The following is an 18084-nucleotide window of genomic DNA, read 5'->3' as shown; positions in this document are numbered from 1 at the left end:
AAACAGACTTGGAGAAATTACAGGAGGGTGACAAAGCCAGACCTGCCCCAGGTCCTCTGACTACAGAGCCCTCATTCCTTCTAATAGATCATGCTGCTTCTCCAGGACATTACATCATGATTCAGAAGTCTTTTAATTCCTCTAAACTGGTCTTTTCCTCCTGGCTCTAGCAATGGAAATACTCTGAATTATGGTATTGCTCTTAAAGCTTGCTTGTTTCCAGTGTCTCACCTAGTTTAATTAATATTTAATGAACAATCATGATACAAAGGTATGAAAGAACTAGTTTTTGGTTCAAGAAAAATAAGACAATATGAAGAAATAATTGTAATAATAAGAACAAATTTTTTTTTTTAAAGATTTTATTTATTTATTTGACAGAGAGAGATCACAAGCAGGCAGAGAGGCAGGTAGAGAGAGAGGAGGAAGCAGGCTCCCTGCTGAGCAGAGAGCCCGATGCGGGGCTTGATCCCAGGACCCTGAGATCATGACCTGAGCCGAAGGCAGCGGCTTAACCCACTGAGCCACCCAGGCGCCCCAATAAGAACAAATTTTTTAAGAAGATTTTATTTATTTGTCAGAGAGAGAGAGAGCACACAAGCAGGGGGCCGTGATAAGCAGAGGGAGAAGCAGGCTCCCCGCTAAAGCAAGGACCCTGTTTCAGGATACAATCCCAGGACCTTGGGATCATGACCTGAGCCAAAGGCAGACACTTAACTGACTCAGCCACCCAGGTGTCCCTAATTTTCTTTTTTTTTTTTTTTTTAGTACTGATTCTATTCCAGACACTGTCCAAAATAATCTCCTTTAATCTTCACAACAACTATAAGGTAAATACTGTTGCATCCATTTTTCAAATGAGGAAATGAAGGATAAGATGTTCAGAAACTTGTTCTGGGTCCTGCAGCTAGTACTATCACTAGGAATTCCAACTCAGACTCTGAGGCCATAGCCCACACTCTTCATTACCTGCTGTCTGCCATTGTGGAGGGAGGAGTGATAGAAATAATAACAAATAAAAGCAGCTTCTGTGTATTTAATAGATGCAGCAATGTCCTATGACTCACCCAGATATCTGCTATTCCAGCCATCATGAAATGTGTTTTACAAATATTATCTTAGTTGTTCCCTATACAGAGCCTTTGAGGAAGATGTTATTATTCCTTTATGTTTCAGATGTAGAAGCTCAGAAAACAGTTACTTGCCCATGGTCAACTTCCACGGGCCTTAAGAACAAAGTCTAAAATTCCTTAACAAGGTTTATAAAATCTGGCCCACGGTTACTTCTCAGAGGTCATCTCTCATTAGAGTAGGTGAAGGCTCCCTGTTGTTTGCTGCCATGATACCCTGCTCCACTTCTAAGTACTTGTAAACTTGCAACAATGTCATTAAGAAGTAATTACTTGGGATGCCTGGGTGGCTCAGTTGGTTAAGCCACTGCCTTTGGCTCAGGTCATAATCCTAGGGTCCTGGGACTCGGGCTCCTTGCTTGGCGGGAAGCCTGCTTCTCTCTCTGCCTCCGCCTGCTTGTACGCTTGTGCTGACTCTCTCTCTCTCTGACAAATAAATAAAAATCTTAAAAAAAAAAAAAAAAAGAAGTAATTACTTGTTATATGTTGCCTCTCTCTAGTCCCATTCTTTCATAAAGCCCAACTAGTATGGAAATGAAAATCTCATTTGTTGCTCTTTTTTAAATCCTTTCTTTGGGATAAAGAGCAAGTTCTTGACTATGACCCTGAAGCTCCTAGAGATCTATCCTCCACCCACCTACCCCCTGGGCCTTGGTATTCCATGCTGGTGCCTGTCAGCCCCTCAGACATAACAGGCTTTTCCTTCCTCAGGGCCTTTGCTTATCTTTTCTATCCCTGCGAATGGGTCTTTAGCTTCTCTTTGTACTTGGCTAAGCTTTGCTTATCCTTTAGGTCTCAACTGAAGGTTCTCCTCCTGAGAATCCTTTACCTCATCTAAATTAGGTCCCCCAGTTATTCTGTTTCCTAGGACTCACTTCTTATCACATTATATTTGTGTTGGATTAATTTCATTTAATGCCTTCTTTTACTAATAGACTAAACTCTATGAAGGTAGGGATCATGTGTGCTTTAATCACTGCTTAATCCTTAGCATAGAATATGATACCTAGCATGTGGTAGACCCTCAATACATCATTGTTTACTCAGTGCCGGACAAAGCAAAATTTGAATCCAAACTTCCTGACTGCCATCCAGTACTAATAAGAAAAAGAAGTAGAGAAACAGCTGACCCTTATTAGTTACCTCAAAGAGCTAGTTTTCTAAGAAATACTCCTTGGGAAATGCTGGTTTAAAATAAATGTGACAGTTTTCTTTTTAAAATACTTTTAGGCAAACGCTTTGCTTCTGGATCAGCTGACAAAAGCGTTATTATCTGGACCTCAAAATTGGAAGGCATTCTGAAGTACACGTAAGTAACCATTTAGATGTACAGTATTGTTGGTTTGACTCATACTGAGCTACTCCAGCAAAAGCCTCTTTAGGAAGAACTTTTTTCTCTGCAATTGAACTTGAAGGAGTATATGGTGGGTATAGGAAAGTTGGGTAATGAATACATGAATGAAAATTTCTTGAGCATGTCTAGCCTGGCCAACATTGAGCTAGGTGTTTTCATATAGCTCAGTTGAGTTAATCTGACATCATAGATTCCACCCCACCCAAACCAGTCCCCTTTTAATGTCCCCATTTTGGGGATTGGCCTCGAATTCACCCAGTTTCAACAGCCAGAAACCCAGGGTCACTGTGCTCCAAGCTTCCTCTCTGTAAGGGCTCTGCTCATGTTCTTCCCTGTTCCTTCTCCAAGTTAACCCCTACTTGCTCTGCAGATTTCAGGTTCAGATGTTGCTTCTTCTGGGAAGCTGTTCCTGGTCCTCTAGACTCAGGTCTTCTTCCTGGCGTTTCTCCCAGTTGTAGTTTTACAGTTTTTCTGGTGATTGAGATATCTCCCATCAGCCTATAAACTCCATGAAAGCAAACATTGCATTTGTTTTTGCTCACCCTTGTGTTCCTGGTGCCTAGTACAATGCCTGGCCCATAACTGGTACTTAGAAAATGATTTTTTTTTCTTTTTAATTGTGGTAAAATACATATAACAAATTTATCATCTTAATCATCTTTTAAGTATACAGTTCAGTAGTGTTAAGTACATTCATATTGTTGTACAAAACCTCCATAGCTCTTTTCGTCTTACAAAACTAAAATTCCATACCCATTCAATGACAACTATTCCCTGGGCCGTTGGCCCCTGGCAGTCACTATTTTACTTTCTGTCTCTATGAATTTGACTTCTCTGGGCATCTTATATAAGTGGAATCTTGCAGTATTTGTCCTTTCATGACTAATTTATTTCACTTAGCATAATGTCCTCTAGGTTCATCCATTTTATAGCATATGTCTGCATTCCCTTCCTTTTTTTTTTTTTTTAAAGATTTGTTTATTTATTTTAGAGAGAGAGTGGGGGAGAGGTCAGAGGGAAAGAACCTCAAATAGACACCCTGCTGAGCATGGAGCCCAATGTGGGGCTCAATCCCAGGACCCCAAGATCATGACCTGAGCCAAAATAAAGAGTTAGCCACTTAGCCAACTGAGCCACCCAGGCACCCCAGAATTCCCTTTCTTTTTATGGCTGAGTTATATTCCAGTGTATGTTTCCACTTATCCATCCTTGATGGACATTGAGTTGCTTCCAATTCTTGGCTATTTTGATTGCTGTTATGAATGTGGGTATACAGATCAACAGCTTTGAATGAGTGAATAAATGAATGAATGATGAATGAGGTTATAAGTGAAGTGTTACCCAGAAGTGAAGTAATAAAACAGGCTGAGATGCCATGTGTGTACATGACTCACACGTCTTTCATTGCTGTCTCAGGATTTGCCACGTTCCCAGATCTTGACCTATAATATCTTCATTGCACCTCCATCCTGTATTTCCAGGCCTCCACAAAGCAATAAATAACAGCCATCACCTATGCACCTGGTGCTGGGCTACGTGCTTTACTTCATTATCTTATCAGTTCATAAATTGGAGGAAGCTACCATGCTGGTCTTGGAGGAGGTAGCATTTAGACTGGGCCAGTTTTGTGGGTAAGGTCTAAGAGATGAAATGGTGGGTGAGGAGCAATCCACGGCAGGAGAATTCATCCTTGTGCTTTTTGTTGGTCACTTGCATAAGAGCTTGTGGTGTGTAGTCAGAGAGACTGTGGGCTTATCATAAAATCTTCAGTTGTAGCCACTGAAACGTTTGTGGTTTGCTGCATAATAATCTATAGTTTTTACTTCTTAGACACAATGATTCTATCCAGTGTGTCTCCTACAACCCTGTTACCCACCAACTGGCATCTTGTTCCTCCAGTGACTTTGGTAAGTTCTGATTCCCAGTGTCTTGTCCTGGAATTACTGAAAATCTGGGCAAAAAATCCTGAAACCCATCCACAATGTGGTTGTTTCATCCTTAGAGAGTTAATGCTACTTCCCTCCCCTCGATGGCTAAGGGGAGGCTAATAGTTATTCTTTAAATTGTGTGGAAACCAAGAGAGTAAATGGTAACAAAGTCTGGTAAGCAACTGGGCGACAGCAGGAAGGGCCCCAGGGAGGAAGATGGTAAGAAGGGTTGGAGAGCACAGGCATAACTTGGTGTTGCCACCTCTGGGAAGCCTTCCTGTCTCATCTGGCATGAGTAGGTCATTATCCCTGCACCTCTGTGTTCCCAAACATCCATCATCCATGTGTGTGGGAAACTGTTTCAACTGTGCTTCTTGTGTAGCCACCGTTACTTGTTCCGTGGCTATAGCTGTCCTTTCTGAGGGGCTGGATGCCCGGAGGAGCTCACTGTGGCCCTGTTTATGGAATTGGCAATGGTGCTGGCACAGAGGAGAGGCCAGTGAAATGTCCATTGACGCAGGGAGGGAAGGAGCAGAGGCATGTAGGTTATCTCTGTTTAAGGTCAATTCTGGTTTTCAGCTCATCCATTCTTCCTTGCTGAGTACAACAGAACAGGCATTATTGAGGAATGAGAAACCCATGTAATCCCTCTCAGTGTTTCACTCTTCCTATCTCAGATGAACACATTCCTACCCTGTCTACCTCATGATGGAGTTCTGAGGTTCAAAAGAGAGAATATAATGGAAATCACATTGTGTAAATGGGAAAGGGACTGTCATTCATTAAAAATTTTAGCATTTTCTCCATGTAAGGCATTGGTCTGTGTGCTTACTTTTATGATTAAAAAGACAAAATAGAATCCCTGTCTTCAAAGAGCTTGCGGTTTGGGGCAGGTGGGGAAGTAGAATTTGTAAAAATGTAACATCAAGTAATAATAATAATAATATTTGTTGAATGTTTGAGATGTACTAGGCACTGTGCTGAGAGTTAAAATGAATTCCTATTTGAGCTCTATGATCACCCATTAGGTCAGGTATTATTCTCATTTTCACACCACTGATAAAAAAGAACTGGAGCTTAGAGTGGTTTGGTGACTCACTTGAGGTTGCCCAGCCAATAAGTGGTGGAACCAGGGCTTGGACCTAGGCCATGGGATTTCATCTAGAGTATGATCTGGCAAACAGTGCTATGGGAGACACAGAAGGGAGAGGTTTCCTCCGCTGGAGGCTCCAGACAGGCTCAGTGGAGCATAGATAAGATATGCAGAGGTTGAAATATTTGGGGGAGGCATTCTCGACCAGGGGGAGGGAGAAACAAATAGCTTGCGTGATGTTGCAGTATGCTACGTAAATACATTATTGCCCTAGATTTACCTTCTTTTTTTTTTTTTTAAGATTTTATTTATTTATTTGACAGAAATCACAAGTAGGCAGAAAGGCAGGCAGAGAGAGAGAGGGAGAAGCAGGCTTCCTGCTGAGGAGAGAGCCCGATGCGGGGCTCGATCCCAGGACCCTGGGATCATGACCTGAGCCGAAGGCAGAGGCTTTAACCCACTGAGCCACCCAGGCGCCCCTAGATTTACCTTCTTGATCATACTTCATGGCTCAGGCAAAGAGAGGAATTTGCTCATGTTGCCTAGACATATACCTGTTACAGAGCAGTGAGCCACTAGCAGGAGGGAGCCAGCCAAAAGTGGCCAGTGTGCCTTGGACAAGCAGGATCATGTGCTGTGGGTGAGGCCTAGAAGAGGAAACTGATTTTCAGGAAGCATTGTTCATTACTTCAAATGCTAAGTTGTATGCTGGTTGCAGTGTAATAGTTACGAGCTGTTGCCATTTCTTTGAGTTAAAGCTCTGAAAAGTTGGCTAGAAATTCACCAATATACCCTCCTTTTTTTTTTTTTTTTTTTTTGAAATAATTATAGATTCTCTGTCAGTTTCAAAGAAAGTAGGGAGAAGTCTACCAGGAAATGGGGCCTGGCACAATGTGTATATATAGTTCTGTCCTTTCATCACCTGGTTAGATTACCATTGCCACAAAGACATTCCTTTGTTGTCATCCTCCTCCTATTCTTCCCTAACTGGCACCTGGTAACCATTAAGCTGGTCTCAGTCTTTATAGAATTTTGCCATTTTGAGAATGTTATAAAATGGAATCATGCAGTACTTGACTTTATGAGATTGGCTTTTTTCACTTAACGTAAAGCCCTGGAGGTGTATCAATAGCTTGTTCCTTTTTTATTGCTGAGTAATACTCCATCCAATCTCTCTTCTTTAAATTATTTTATGTTGAAGGTTTGTGGTCTCCTGAACAGAAGTCTGTCTCCAAGCACAAATCCAGTAGCAAGATCACCTGCTGCAGGTGAGTTAAAGGCAGCTCTGAAGGTAGGTTTCACATTCCCTTCTCCCAAACAGACTCTCAAACTCCAGTTCATTTACACAGTGGAAAAGGTCTTGTGTGACCTAGGTGGTTTGGGCCTCTGTATTTTCTCTTTTCTTTCGTGGTCCTCTTGATGGGAAAGACCTGTGCCTTTGGTCATCAAGCAAAAGAGAACAGCAACTTGCCTTCCTGCAGTTTTCTAGCAACAAGCCTCCTCATCCAGAAGCTGTGTTCAGTGGAGGTTTTCTGGAGGTGCACAGCTTTCCTCATGTCCAGGTAGCACCTATGCCAGAGAAAGCACAGGCTTTGATACTAGACCTGGATTTGAGTTCAGATTTAGTCACTAACAGGCTCTGTGACCTTAGGAGGTTCTTCATTTGACAAATGGGGATAACTGACTTGATAGGGCTGCTGTGAAATGCACACAAACTAAGGAGTATAAAATAAGCAGCACAGTGCCTGACGTACAGTAGAGATTATAAATGATAGCTGTTCTGGCTGTACGGCTTCTGAGGGTAGCTTTTCTCTCATTATCTGTTAAGCACCTGCCTATCTATTTGAGAGGCTAGGCATACACCAAGATATAGATTCTGTTTTTAGGCGTTCTTGAAGGGGGAGGAGGTTGAAATGGTGAATGGGGAATGGCAGCTGGCCCAGTGATGGGGGCACAAGCTAAGAGCTGTCATTGGAGGTAAGTGCAGAAAGCTGTGGGAGCTCAGAAAATGGTGCTATTGCCTTCACACCTCACTGTTGATTCTAAAAATAAATGGGTTTTGAAGTTTGGTCCCCTGATTTTTACATCAGGACCAGGATGAGCCCTGTTGTGGCTGTCTCCTCAGACTGTATTTCAACCATGATGTATTTCATCATCCTCATTAGTTTTATCTTCTGTGTATTCCTTTCCATCTTCCCATGCCCTTCGTTGGTTGTATGAACAGCTGGACAAATGATGGTCAGTACCTGGCTCTCGGGATGTTCAACGGGATCATCAGCATACGGAATAAAAATGGCGAGGAGAAAGTGAAGATCGAGCGGCCAGGGGGCTCTCTCTCCCCCATATGGTCCATCTGTTGGAACCCTTCAAGGTGATCTTATAGCTATTCTCTTCCTAGAACAAATACTATTAAGAAAAAGGGCTTTCTCCACAGGCTGAGTTCCTTATTTCTTCCTAAGGTCTCCATCCATTCAAAACCTTTCACTCCATTTGACCAATCTGTTTTGGAAGCCATTCCACTTGAATGGAATTTTTTAAGAGCCCATTTTGAGTTTTGGAATGAATCCCAGGTATTTTAGCAAAGCAGATGAATTATGTAGGCCAGCCTAATGTGTGTGTATATATGTGTGTATGTTTGTGTGCATGCATGCTACAGAAAGCCCATTTCTTTTTTCTTTTTTTTTTTTTTAAGGTTTTATTCATTTATTTGACAGAGAGAGAGAGATTACAAGTAGGCAGAGAGGCAGGCAGAGAGAGAGGGGGAAGCAGGCTCGCCGCCAAGCAGAGAGCCCAATGTGGGGTCCGATCCCAGGACCCTGAAATCATGACTGGAGTTGAAGGCAGAGGCTTAACCCACTGAGCAACCCAGGCACCCCAGAAAGCCCATTTCTTTATGAATTAATAACTCACCTCTTTGCTCTGGCTTCATTTTGGTCTTTTCCCCTTTTAATTTCTTCCCTCCCAAATCTGGGCAGAACATGTGCCCACTGAATAATAAATAGCTATTTCATGAGCCTTTTTTTGCTGCCCCTTGCCAAAAAAATAAAAATTAAGTCTAGAAATGCCCCCAAAGCTTGTAGCTCCACAAACGATTGGCATCTACATTCTCAAACCTTATACACATTTTCCTTCTTCTGCCTAGGTGAATTTAAAGGTAGACTAATAGCTTTAGGTGTTCTTTGTATAATCCTCTAATATTAAATTCCCAGTATCCCTCAAAGAATCTTCTGAAGGTAAAGGACTTAATTGTTTACCAGCCCAATGTCATTTTACGGGTGGTACCTACTTGATTTAGAAGGTTGTTTGATTCCATTGCCTTTCTCATACCAGATTATTATGTTTCTTCCTGAATAATTGTGTCCAGCCCAGGGCTGCACCATGCATGTATAATGCCTTCAAAGGCCATTAGCCTACCCCAGAGTTCCTGCTGTTTGATTTTGTGGCCACAGATGACTTTGTGGCTTCAGGGTACCATTTTTAATTCATGAGAAGCAGGATGCCTAGTATACCTGGTTGCTGTCCTCTTCCGGGCAGGGTTCAGGGACTCCTTGACAGGTTTTGAAATTATAGCTTTAGTGCAGTTCTAGGCAATGTGATTGTGAACAACCACTTACTGTCTACAGCCGATGGGAGAGTTTCTGGATGAACAGAGAAAGCGAGGATGCCGAGGAAGTCAATGTCAACAGATATTTTCAGGAAATCCCTTCCACTCTGAAGTCAGCAGTGTACAGTAGTCAGGGTAGTGAGGCAGAGGAGGAAGAGCCAGAGGAAGAGGACGACAGTCCCAGGGACGACAACTCGTGAGTGTGTCCTGAAGAATGAGACCCCTCTTAGGAGGGGTCCAGTCCCCAGTGAAGACCTGCCAGGCCAGACACTGTTCTGAAGCTCCATTCTAAGTTGGGTTGGGAGAATTGTTGGTGAAAGGTCCTTCAACAAGGGGGAACACACCCTTATAACTTGTGTTACAAAATTATTCTTTGGGAAACTTAAGAACTACTGAAAAATCTAAAGGAGAACAACTTTTCTATAAATCCCTATCCTGTGAGGGAACCATTGTTAGTACTTTAGTGTATTTTCCCTCGGTCTTTTAGTGTGTCCATATGATTAAGTCATATCTAACCTTCTTTTCTTCTACTCGACCATCATAAAGTGAACTCTTTCTGGTAACATTAGTGGTCCTTTTAAAAACAGATTTTTAATACCTGCATAGGATATGCTGTGTAGAAACACCATAGTTCATTAAACACTTCCTCTGTTACTGGACACTTTTCCTGGCCTATTCCCCTGTACCTTACCTTGCATTCGATAGGACATATATCAAAGAGGAAGCCTTTGCCTTACCCACAATCCTCACACCCAATTCCTGGCTGTCTAGGCGTTCTTTCTTCTTTTCAACTGAGTTTACCTATAAGGAAAACATTGGCAGCCTGGAGTGGGGAGACCTGGGGGAGCCAGGATATTCTGACTGGGCAAAAATGATCTAGCTTATGGTACCTGGGGTTTCTTAGAAGAAATAGGTGGAGGTGGAGGACAAGGAAAGGAGGAAAGGGTGGGCTTCAGATCCCTATCTCTGCTTCAACCAGAACAGCCCCTTTTATTGCTTGACATGAGTTTTTGTTTTGGTGAAGAGTCCCACTGCCAGGAATAAAAAAGAGAAAAGGGAAAAGGGAGATTGAAAACCACCAATCCAGCTCATGATATGGCTTCCATAGGAAGGCTCACCATGGGATGGGTTCCTAGATTGTGTTTGGACCTCAGTGTATGATTTCATACAGAGTTCCCCTACAGGTCTTTTCCTGTTAAGATCCTTCTCCCTCTTTGTCTTTTTTCCTTAGTTGTGAATTAGTGACTGTATTTGCCAATATGATGGCTGGGTTTTGCAGATGAGGCTGGACCATTCCTTGCCTGCATATTTAATGGTGCTTCCAGATGACTGCAGGCCCTGGGCTTGAAAAGCTTGAATTAATAAACAGAGAGGAGGCAACATTAGGTAGAGTAAGACCAGCTCTCAAGAGCTGGGAATATCTCTTTCTTGAACTAGATTCCCAAGTAGCTTGATCTCCAGCCTCAGCTGAAGAGATTTCTCCTGTGTGCTGGTCCTACAGCCCTAGTCCCAAGGCACTGATAGTGATAGATTCTCAGTTTCAAAGACAATTGTTGGTCTTCAGAGAACCCACTATATTTTATTAGATCCAGTCAGAAACCATTTCACTTGTTCGAGAACCCCAACTGTGAGATAATATAGCTTTACATGTTAATTTTCCTTCTTCAGGAAGAGCAAGCCAGCTTCCCTTTGTCCATTAAAAAATCAGACAGCCCATGCCTTTCCACTGCAATTAGACTTGTTTCTTCACTGTCTCCCCACATTTTATAGTACATGAGTAAAAAGCACTTTTGGCTCTATCACCTTGCTCTTTCTTAGCACTACTCTCAGGAAGACTTGAAATGAGGGATTTAACCTCTTCACTGTGGCAGGGCCACATAGTAGGGTATTCAGTGAAATAATGGGTCCCAGGAGATTCACCTTGCCTCATCCCAGTGGACTGATGGGTTGGCCCAGATTACAACTTTTGGCCTCAGTATTGCTGTATAACATTTGGCAATCTGACAGTCTGGCCAGCACTTTTTCCTGTTGTTTGTTAAACCCTTAGGGCTACAGTTATCAGTGGGTCATGGCCCCACATAACCTCTTTGTCTTCTGTTGATTAGAGAGGAACATAATGACATCCTGGCTGTAGCTGACTGGGGACAGAAACTCTCCTTCTACCAACTAAGTGGGAAACAGGTATGTAGCACTATACAAACCCAGTGGGAAATACAGTTTTGGTCATGCCTATTATATGCTCTTTTTACTTTCAAAGATTATATTATTAGTAATTATACTTTATTATTGCTAGCTCCTGTTTTTTGAGCATTTACTTTAATACCTGGTACTGTGCTCAGTGTTTTACGTATTTTATCTCCTTTAATTATCACAAAACCCTGTGAAGTGGGTACAGTTGGTTATCAACTTTGTAGAAATGAGTAGGCAAGACTCAGAGCAGTGAAATAAAGATTATGCCTAAGGTGCTATACTGCTAGTAAATGGGTGGCACCTGAGATTGAAACCCAGATTGTTTGTTTTTTTTTTAAAGATTTTTATTTATTTATTTGACAGACAAAGATCACAAGTAGGCAGAGAGGCAGGCAGAGAGAGAGGAGGAAGCAGGCTCCCTGCCGAGCAGAGAGCCCGATGCGGGGCTCGATCCCAGGACCCCGGGATCCTGACCTGAGCCGAAGGCAGAGGCTTTAACCCACTGAGCCACCCAGGCACCCCCCTGATTGTTTTGATTCAAAGCCTTGGTCTTAGTTATATATCTATCTTCCTTTATTTGCTTTATGCATTCTACAAACATTAACGAGCACCCACTTAGACCAGCACTTCACCTGTGCTAGGAGCTACTGACAGAGCTGTTAATGCCTCTGTGTTAAGGCTGGTAGGGGCACAGTTGATAGCCACTACTCCCAGTGCAGCATGGTACATGGTATCTTAGAGAGATGTATAGATAGGCTGTTACAGGGACACAAAAGATAACATCATTGCTTGATGGAAATGGGAGATTTTGTAGAGGTGAACTTTGAGCAAGATAAACAGGAATTTGCTAAGCAGAGGACATTGGGACTAGTGTCTCAGCAGAGGAAATAGCATCTGCAAAGGCAGGGAAGAATGAAGATATATGTCAACTCAGGGAACAGAGGATTCCAGAGGGTTCTGGATCCCCACTCAGGGATCCAGAGTGATTGAATCCCAAGAATTGTGGATAAAGATGGAACTAGAAAGGAAGATGGGGATATGAGTCTAAAGGACCTGAGTCATGTGAATTAGGAGTTTGAACTTCGTATAAGCATTTAGGAACCATCAATTTAGGTAGGGAGTGACTTGATCAGATTCTTGTTTCAGAAGAATTCCTTGTTTCTGTGGAGGGCTGGATTAAAATAGAACCTGGTGGTAGAAAAACCTATTAGGCTGGAGACACCAAGGATTAGAGTGAAGGTAATACAGGGTGGCTTAGGTACCACAGCTAAGCAGGTGAGAAATACAGCCTGTTCAATGGAGCCTTTGTTTAACAGTATCCTTACTCCTCAAAACATGTCCTGCTAGAAAGGAGGGGTTTCAGTTAGGGGTAGCCCTAACTGCTACAGCTTTGAGGCCATTTCTTTTCTTCCTCATCTTGCCATTAGTTTTTTTTTTTGTGTTGTTTTTTTTTTTTCCGTAGCTGAGTAGAGAAAAGATAAAGGTAGATAGTGAAGTGTCTTCTGAGTTTGCCTTGGCCGATTTCCCCAAACCCTCATTTTTAATTATCTTGCATCTAGCCGTGTCCTGTCTGTTCATTCACTTAATATGTGTGTATATCATTATTCAACAAATATTTACTGGCATATCTATTGTGTATGAGGCCCTGGTCATGGGTATTGGAAGTTCTTGGGAACAAATAACCACACTACACAGGGAAGGAATAGGGTCTTGTTGCTATAAAGAACCTGACTTGGTGGTCACAGCCATGGGCAATATCTTGCATGTATGTAGCACTAGAGTTCATCCTGTGGCTCAGAGTTTTTTGAATGATAAGCAACCTCATTACGCCGAGATAACCCAGTTGACTAGGGACAGTAAAATTGTTTCCTTAGTTAGGTATCTTTGAAATCTGGGAAGATTTAGAATTAAATATAGGATGATGAAGTAAATCAAGCCTATACTTTTGTGTTAGGTATATTTTGTATATTTTTGGCATTTTTAAGTGTTTGTAATGTTTAAGGGTATCTGGATTAATGATTATAATAGCTAACATATATTGAATTTTAGGCATTGTATAAACTCTTTACAAGGTTAACTTTTAATCTTTGTAACAACTCTGTGAGTTATGTATGTATTATTACCACTTTACATGTTAGAAAATTGAGGTATAGGGAGGTTCAATAACCAGCCAAAGCCATACAGGGTAGTAGTGGCCAAGTCTGGTTTGGAACCCAGGCAGACTGGTGCTAGAAATCCATATTAGAATATCTATCAGATCTGTCTTGTGATGACCATTTAAGAGTTATAATTGAGTAATCAATTTTATACATCTGATTTTAAATTGAAAGGTGTAAGAAATTTTTAGTTAAGTACCTAAGTAATATTGGAATGTTAAAAAGACTCATTATATTTTCTGGCTTGCAGTGGGGTGGGGGTATTTACTGATCTTCTTGAATCTATATACTTATGTCTTTATTCTTTCACCTAATGTGGAATAATTTTTTGTTATTTCTTCATCTTCATTCTCTCCTTTTCCTTCTGGGTCTCCAGTTACATGTTAGACCTCTTGATATTGTTCTTCAGATAATTGAGGCCCTATTCATTTCTTAAATCTTTTAACACCCTGCTCTGATCTGTTGCTCAATCTTCAACTTCATTGACTCTTCTATCATCTATAATATTTCTGTTAAACCCATCCAGTGAATTTTTGTTTCACTTACTGCATTTTTCAGTTCTAGATTTCCATTTGGTTCTTTTTTCCTATTTGTCCATTCATTATAGGAATATTTTCCTTTATATCCTTGACCATAGTTATAATAGCTATTTTAAAATTTTCATCTGCTACTTCGTATCTGAGTTACCTTGGGGTTAATTTCTACTAATTATCTTTTCTCTTGAATATGGTTCACATTTTTGCTTTTTGGAATTTTGGGTTATATCCTGAACATTGTAAATGATGCATCATAGGGATTCATTTCTGTCATGTTCCTCTGAGGATTATTGTGTAGTTTTGTTTTGTTTTATTTTGTTTTAATATGGGACACTTATGGGTTTGTTATCCTTGCACCGGGGCCATGCTAATCTCTACAGTGTTCCAGTTTTAGTATTTGTGCTGCTGAAGGAGCACTGTAGTTGGGGTTTTAATTAATTAATTTTTTAAAGATTTTATTTATTTGAGAGAGAGTGAGAGCAAGAGAGATCACAGAGGATGAGGGAGAAACAGACTCACCCCTAAGCAGAGAGCCTGATGCGGGGCTTGATCCCAGGACCCCAAGACCGTGACCTGAGCTGAAGGCAGTTGCTTAACCGACTGATCCACCTTGGCATCCCTATAGTTGTTTTTTTTTAAAAAACAAGTAGTTAACTTTGCTGGATTCAACATTTAAAGTCCCATCTTTCCAGTGTAAGCAGCCCTGAAGTCTCTATTGAGTTCTTTAGCCTTGCTAGGCTGCCTGGCATCTGCCCCACATGTGTGTAGTTCAAAGAGTTCAGATATTCAGTAGTGTATGTGCGGAATTTTGGCTCTCCCTCCCTCTCTCATCTGTCTCTTTCTGGGATTCCCCTCATTTTCAAGCTGTTATAGCCACTCCAAATCCTGTGCTCATCTGGCAGGGTGCTGATAGGACCTACCTTTAGGCAAAAAACCATTAAAAAAGTGAGAAGCTCATTTGGTACAGTCTTTTCTTCCAAATGTCCATGTGTCTTCAGTTTTTGTCTGCTTCTGATTGCGCTTTAGTGCCTTCAGGTGGTTGTAATTTATAGTTGGTCCAGAGTTTATAGTTATTACCTGTAGGAGAGTTAGCCCAATGGGAACTAGTGAGCCATTACCAGAAGCTGCAAGCCTTCCATCTCATGACTCATAAGATTTTTTTTTTTTTTTTTAACTTTCAGGCACCTGGGTGTCTCAGTTAAGTGTCTGCCTTTGGCCCAGGTCATGATCCCAGGGTCCTAGGATTGAGTCCTGCATTGGGCTCCCTGCTTGCTGAGAAGTCTGCTTCTTCCTCTGCCCAACTCCACCCTCCACCCCTGCTCCTGCTCTCCTTCTCTCTTGCAAAAATAAAATCTCTCTCTTTTTTAAAGATTTTACTTATTTATTTGAGAGAGAGAGATCACAAGTAGGCAGAGAGGCAGGCAGAGAGAGAGGGGGAAGCAGGCTCCCTGCTGAGCAGAGAGCCCGATGCAGGGCTTGATCCCAGGACCCTGAGACCATGACTTGAACTGAAGGCAAAGGCTTAATCCACTGAGCCATCCAGGTGCCCCAATAAATAAAATCTTTTTAAAAAGATTTTTTTAGGGCACCTGGATGGCTCAGTCACTTAAGCATCTGCCTTTGGTTCAGGTCATGATCCCAGGGTCCTGGGATCGAGTCCCCACATCAGGCTCTATGCTTAGCAAGGAGCCTGTTTCTCCCTCTGCCTGCCACTTCCCCTGCTTATGCTGTCTCTCTTTCTGACAAATAAATAAATAAAATCTTTTAAAAATATTTTTTTAGTTTTCTTACTAGATTTACTATCATTATATCAGAAATAGGAGCAGTTTGACTGTTAGGCATTTGAAATTATTTTATTTTATTTTATTTTATGTATTTATTTGAGAGAGAGGGAGTGCTCATACACAAGCAGGAGGGAGGGAGAGGCAGAGGGAGAAGCAGGCTCCCCACTGAGCAGGGAGCCTGATGTGGAACTTGATCTCAGGACCCCAAGATCATGTCCTGAGCCTAAGGCAGACACTTAACCTACTGAGCCACCCGGATGCCCCAGGCATTTGAAATTCTTATAAAGGAAAATTGAATGTATAAAATGAATAATTGCAGTTTAAATTAGTTTAAGGGAATCAACTAAGTTGTAAATGACACTAAGAGATTTTCTTTTCTTTTCTTTTTTTTTTTTAAAGATTTATTTCCTTATTTGCAAGAGAGAGTGAACAAGCATGGGGTGGGTGGGTAGGGTCAGAGGGAGGGAAAGGGAAACCCAAGCAGACTCCAGGCTGAGTGTGGAGCCCAGTGACCCTGAAATCAAGCCTGAGCCGAAACCGAGATTCTGATGCTTAATCAACTGTGCAACCCAGGCGCCCCAACACTAAGGGATTTTAAAAGTCTATTCAAAAGTTAATTCAGTAAATGATCATCAAGGTCCCCTTTCAATTAGTTGTTTACTTTTGTTATACTAATAAATAGGAAAATATTTATAAATTGAACTTAAAAACTTATTGAGAAACCAGGTTTTTAGAATTATTTCTTTCTAAACTAATAGTTTAATAATGGCAATTATAAATAATCTTTTTATTCACAAAAAGTTCCCTTAGGGGTAGCAAAAAACTCCAGTGACAATAAGGAGCTTGGACTTTAATGGGTGGTAAGAGGAGTGGGGGTACATCAAATTAACCCTATTATTAGAGCAGTGAGAGAAGTACTGTGGGGGAGGTGAGCACAGGGCAATGGGAGCACAGAGGAAGGGGCACTAAATCAGGCCTTGGGTGGGACAGATTGGGGAATGTTTTCCGTAGGAATTGACACCTGGTAGAGAGAGAGAGAGTGAGGACACTCCTGGCCAGGGCTTGGGTCGTATAGAGAATAGCACTTGTGAGGACATGGAGGCCTAAAAGAGCATGGTCTGCTTGGCAAATACAAGATGTTCATTTTGAGTGAGAAAAGGCTCTTGGGAGCTGAGCTCAGGAGTTTGACCTTGACCCTCACAGCTAAGGGAAGAATACCAAAACTGAAAAGACAACTCACAGAATTGGAGAAATTTTTGCAAATCATGTATCTGATAAGGGCCATGTATCTGGAATATATAAAGAACTCTTACAACTCAATAATAAAAAGACAACCAATTAAAAATTGGAGAAAAGATCTGAATAGACATTTCTCCAAACAAGACATACATGTGACCAGTAACTACATAAAAAGATCCTCAACATTATTAGGTACCAGGGCAATGCAAATCAAAATCATCCCACTTGGATGGAGAAATTGCAACCCTCATATACTACTGGTACAAATATAAAATGGTACAGTCACTTTGAAAAAATATGGCAGTTCCTAAAAAGGTTATACATAAAGTTACTGTAGATCCAGTGATTCCACTCCCAGATATATATATATCCAAGAGAGATGAATATATGTCCACATAAAAACTTGTACACATATACCATAGTGGCATTATTGATAATAGTCAAAAAAGTAGGCATGGCTATTAATTGATGAATGGATAACAAAATGTGGTATATCCATGTAATAGAATATTATTCAGCATTGAAGAGGAGTGAAGTACTGATATACGCTACAATATGGATGAATTGGTCCCAAAAGGCCACAAATTGTGTGGTCCCATTTATGTGAAATCTCCAAAGTAGGCAAATCTATAGACAGAGAAAGTATATTAGTGGTTGCCAGGGGGAGGAAAATAGAGGAGAATTGGGATCTACAGCTAATCGGTACAAGGTTTCTTTTGGGGGTGATAGAATTAGTTCTGAATTAGTGATGATGTTTGCACAATTAATTATATACTTTAAATGGGTGAATTGTATGATATGTGAATTATATCTAAATAAAGAGAAGTAGAAAGGTTGTTTCAGAATAGAGGACAGTTTTTAACATGAGATATATTTGGCTTTATGAAATACTTTTTTAAAAAAAGGAAGAAGAAAGAAGCTGAGGGGAACCAATGGAACCCTTGTAAGGGCTGTGTGTGAAGCAAGCCCTATGGGAGAAAGCCCAATCTCTGTGTCTGGGTTGGTTGAGGAGCTAAGACATACACCTGGAGCAGCTAGTGGGACTGGGGGAGATGCTGGCGATCCCAGCA

The 18084-nt window shown here is 41.3% G+C and overlaps 1 protein-coding gene and 1 pseudogene across 3 annotated transcripts in view; one reads left to right on the top strand and one right to left on the bottom strand.

Moving 5' to 3' along the window:
• IFT122 (intraflagellar transport 122) overlaps window positions 1–18084 on the top strand; it is a 71395-nt gene that overhangs the window by 11943 nt on the left and 41368 nt on the right. For 2 of the 3 annotated variants that reach the window (XM_047744078.1, XM_047744094.1), the window contains 6 exons: window positions 2361–2439; window positions 4315–4391; window positions 6707–6773; window positions 7730–7876; window positions 9129–9305; window positions 11215–11290. In XM_047744078.1, coding sequence (XP_047600034.1) covers window positions 2361–2439; window positions 4315–4391; window positions 6707–6773; window positions 7730–7876; window positions 9129–9305; window positions 11215–11290 — 623 coding nt within the window. The remainder of the gene's footprint in view (window positions 1–2360; window positions 2440–4314; window positions 4392–6706; window positions 6774–7729; window positions 7877–9128; window positions 9306–11214; window positions 11291–18084) is intronic. The other variant, XM_047744086.1, reaches the window with a different exon arrangement.
• Window positions 14311–14408, bottom strand: LOC125089958 (uncharacterized; annotated as a pseudogene).

The sequence above is a fragment of the Lutra lutra genome, chromosome 1, assembly GCF_902655055.1.
Source record: "Lutra lutra chromosome 1, mLutLut1.2, whole genome shotgun sequence".
Taxonomy (NCBI): Eukaryota; Metazoa; Chordata; class Mammalia; order Carnivora; family Mustelidae; genus Lutra; species Lutra lutra.
This window is presented reverse-complemented; position numbering and strand designations above follow the sequence as displayed.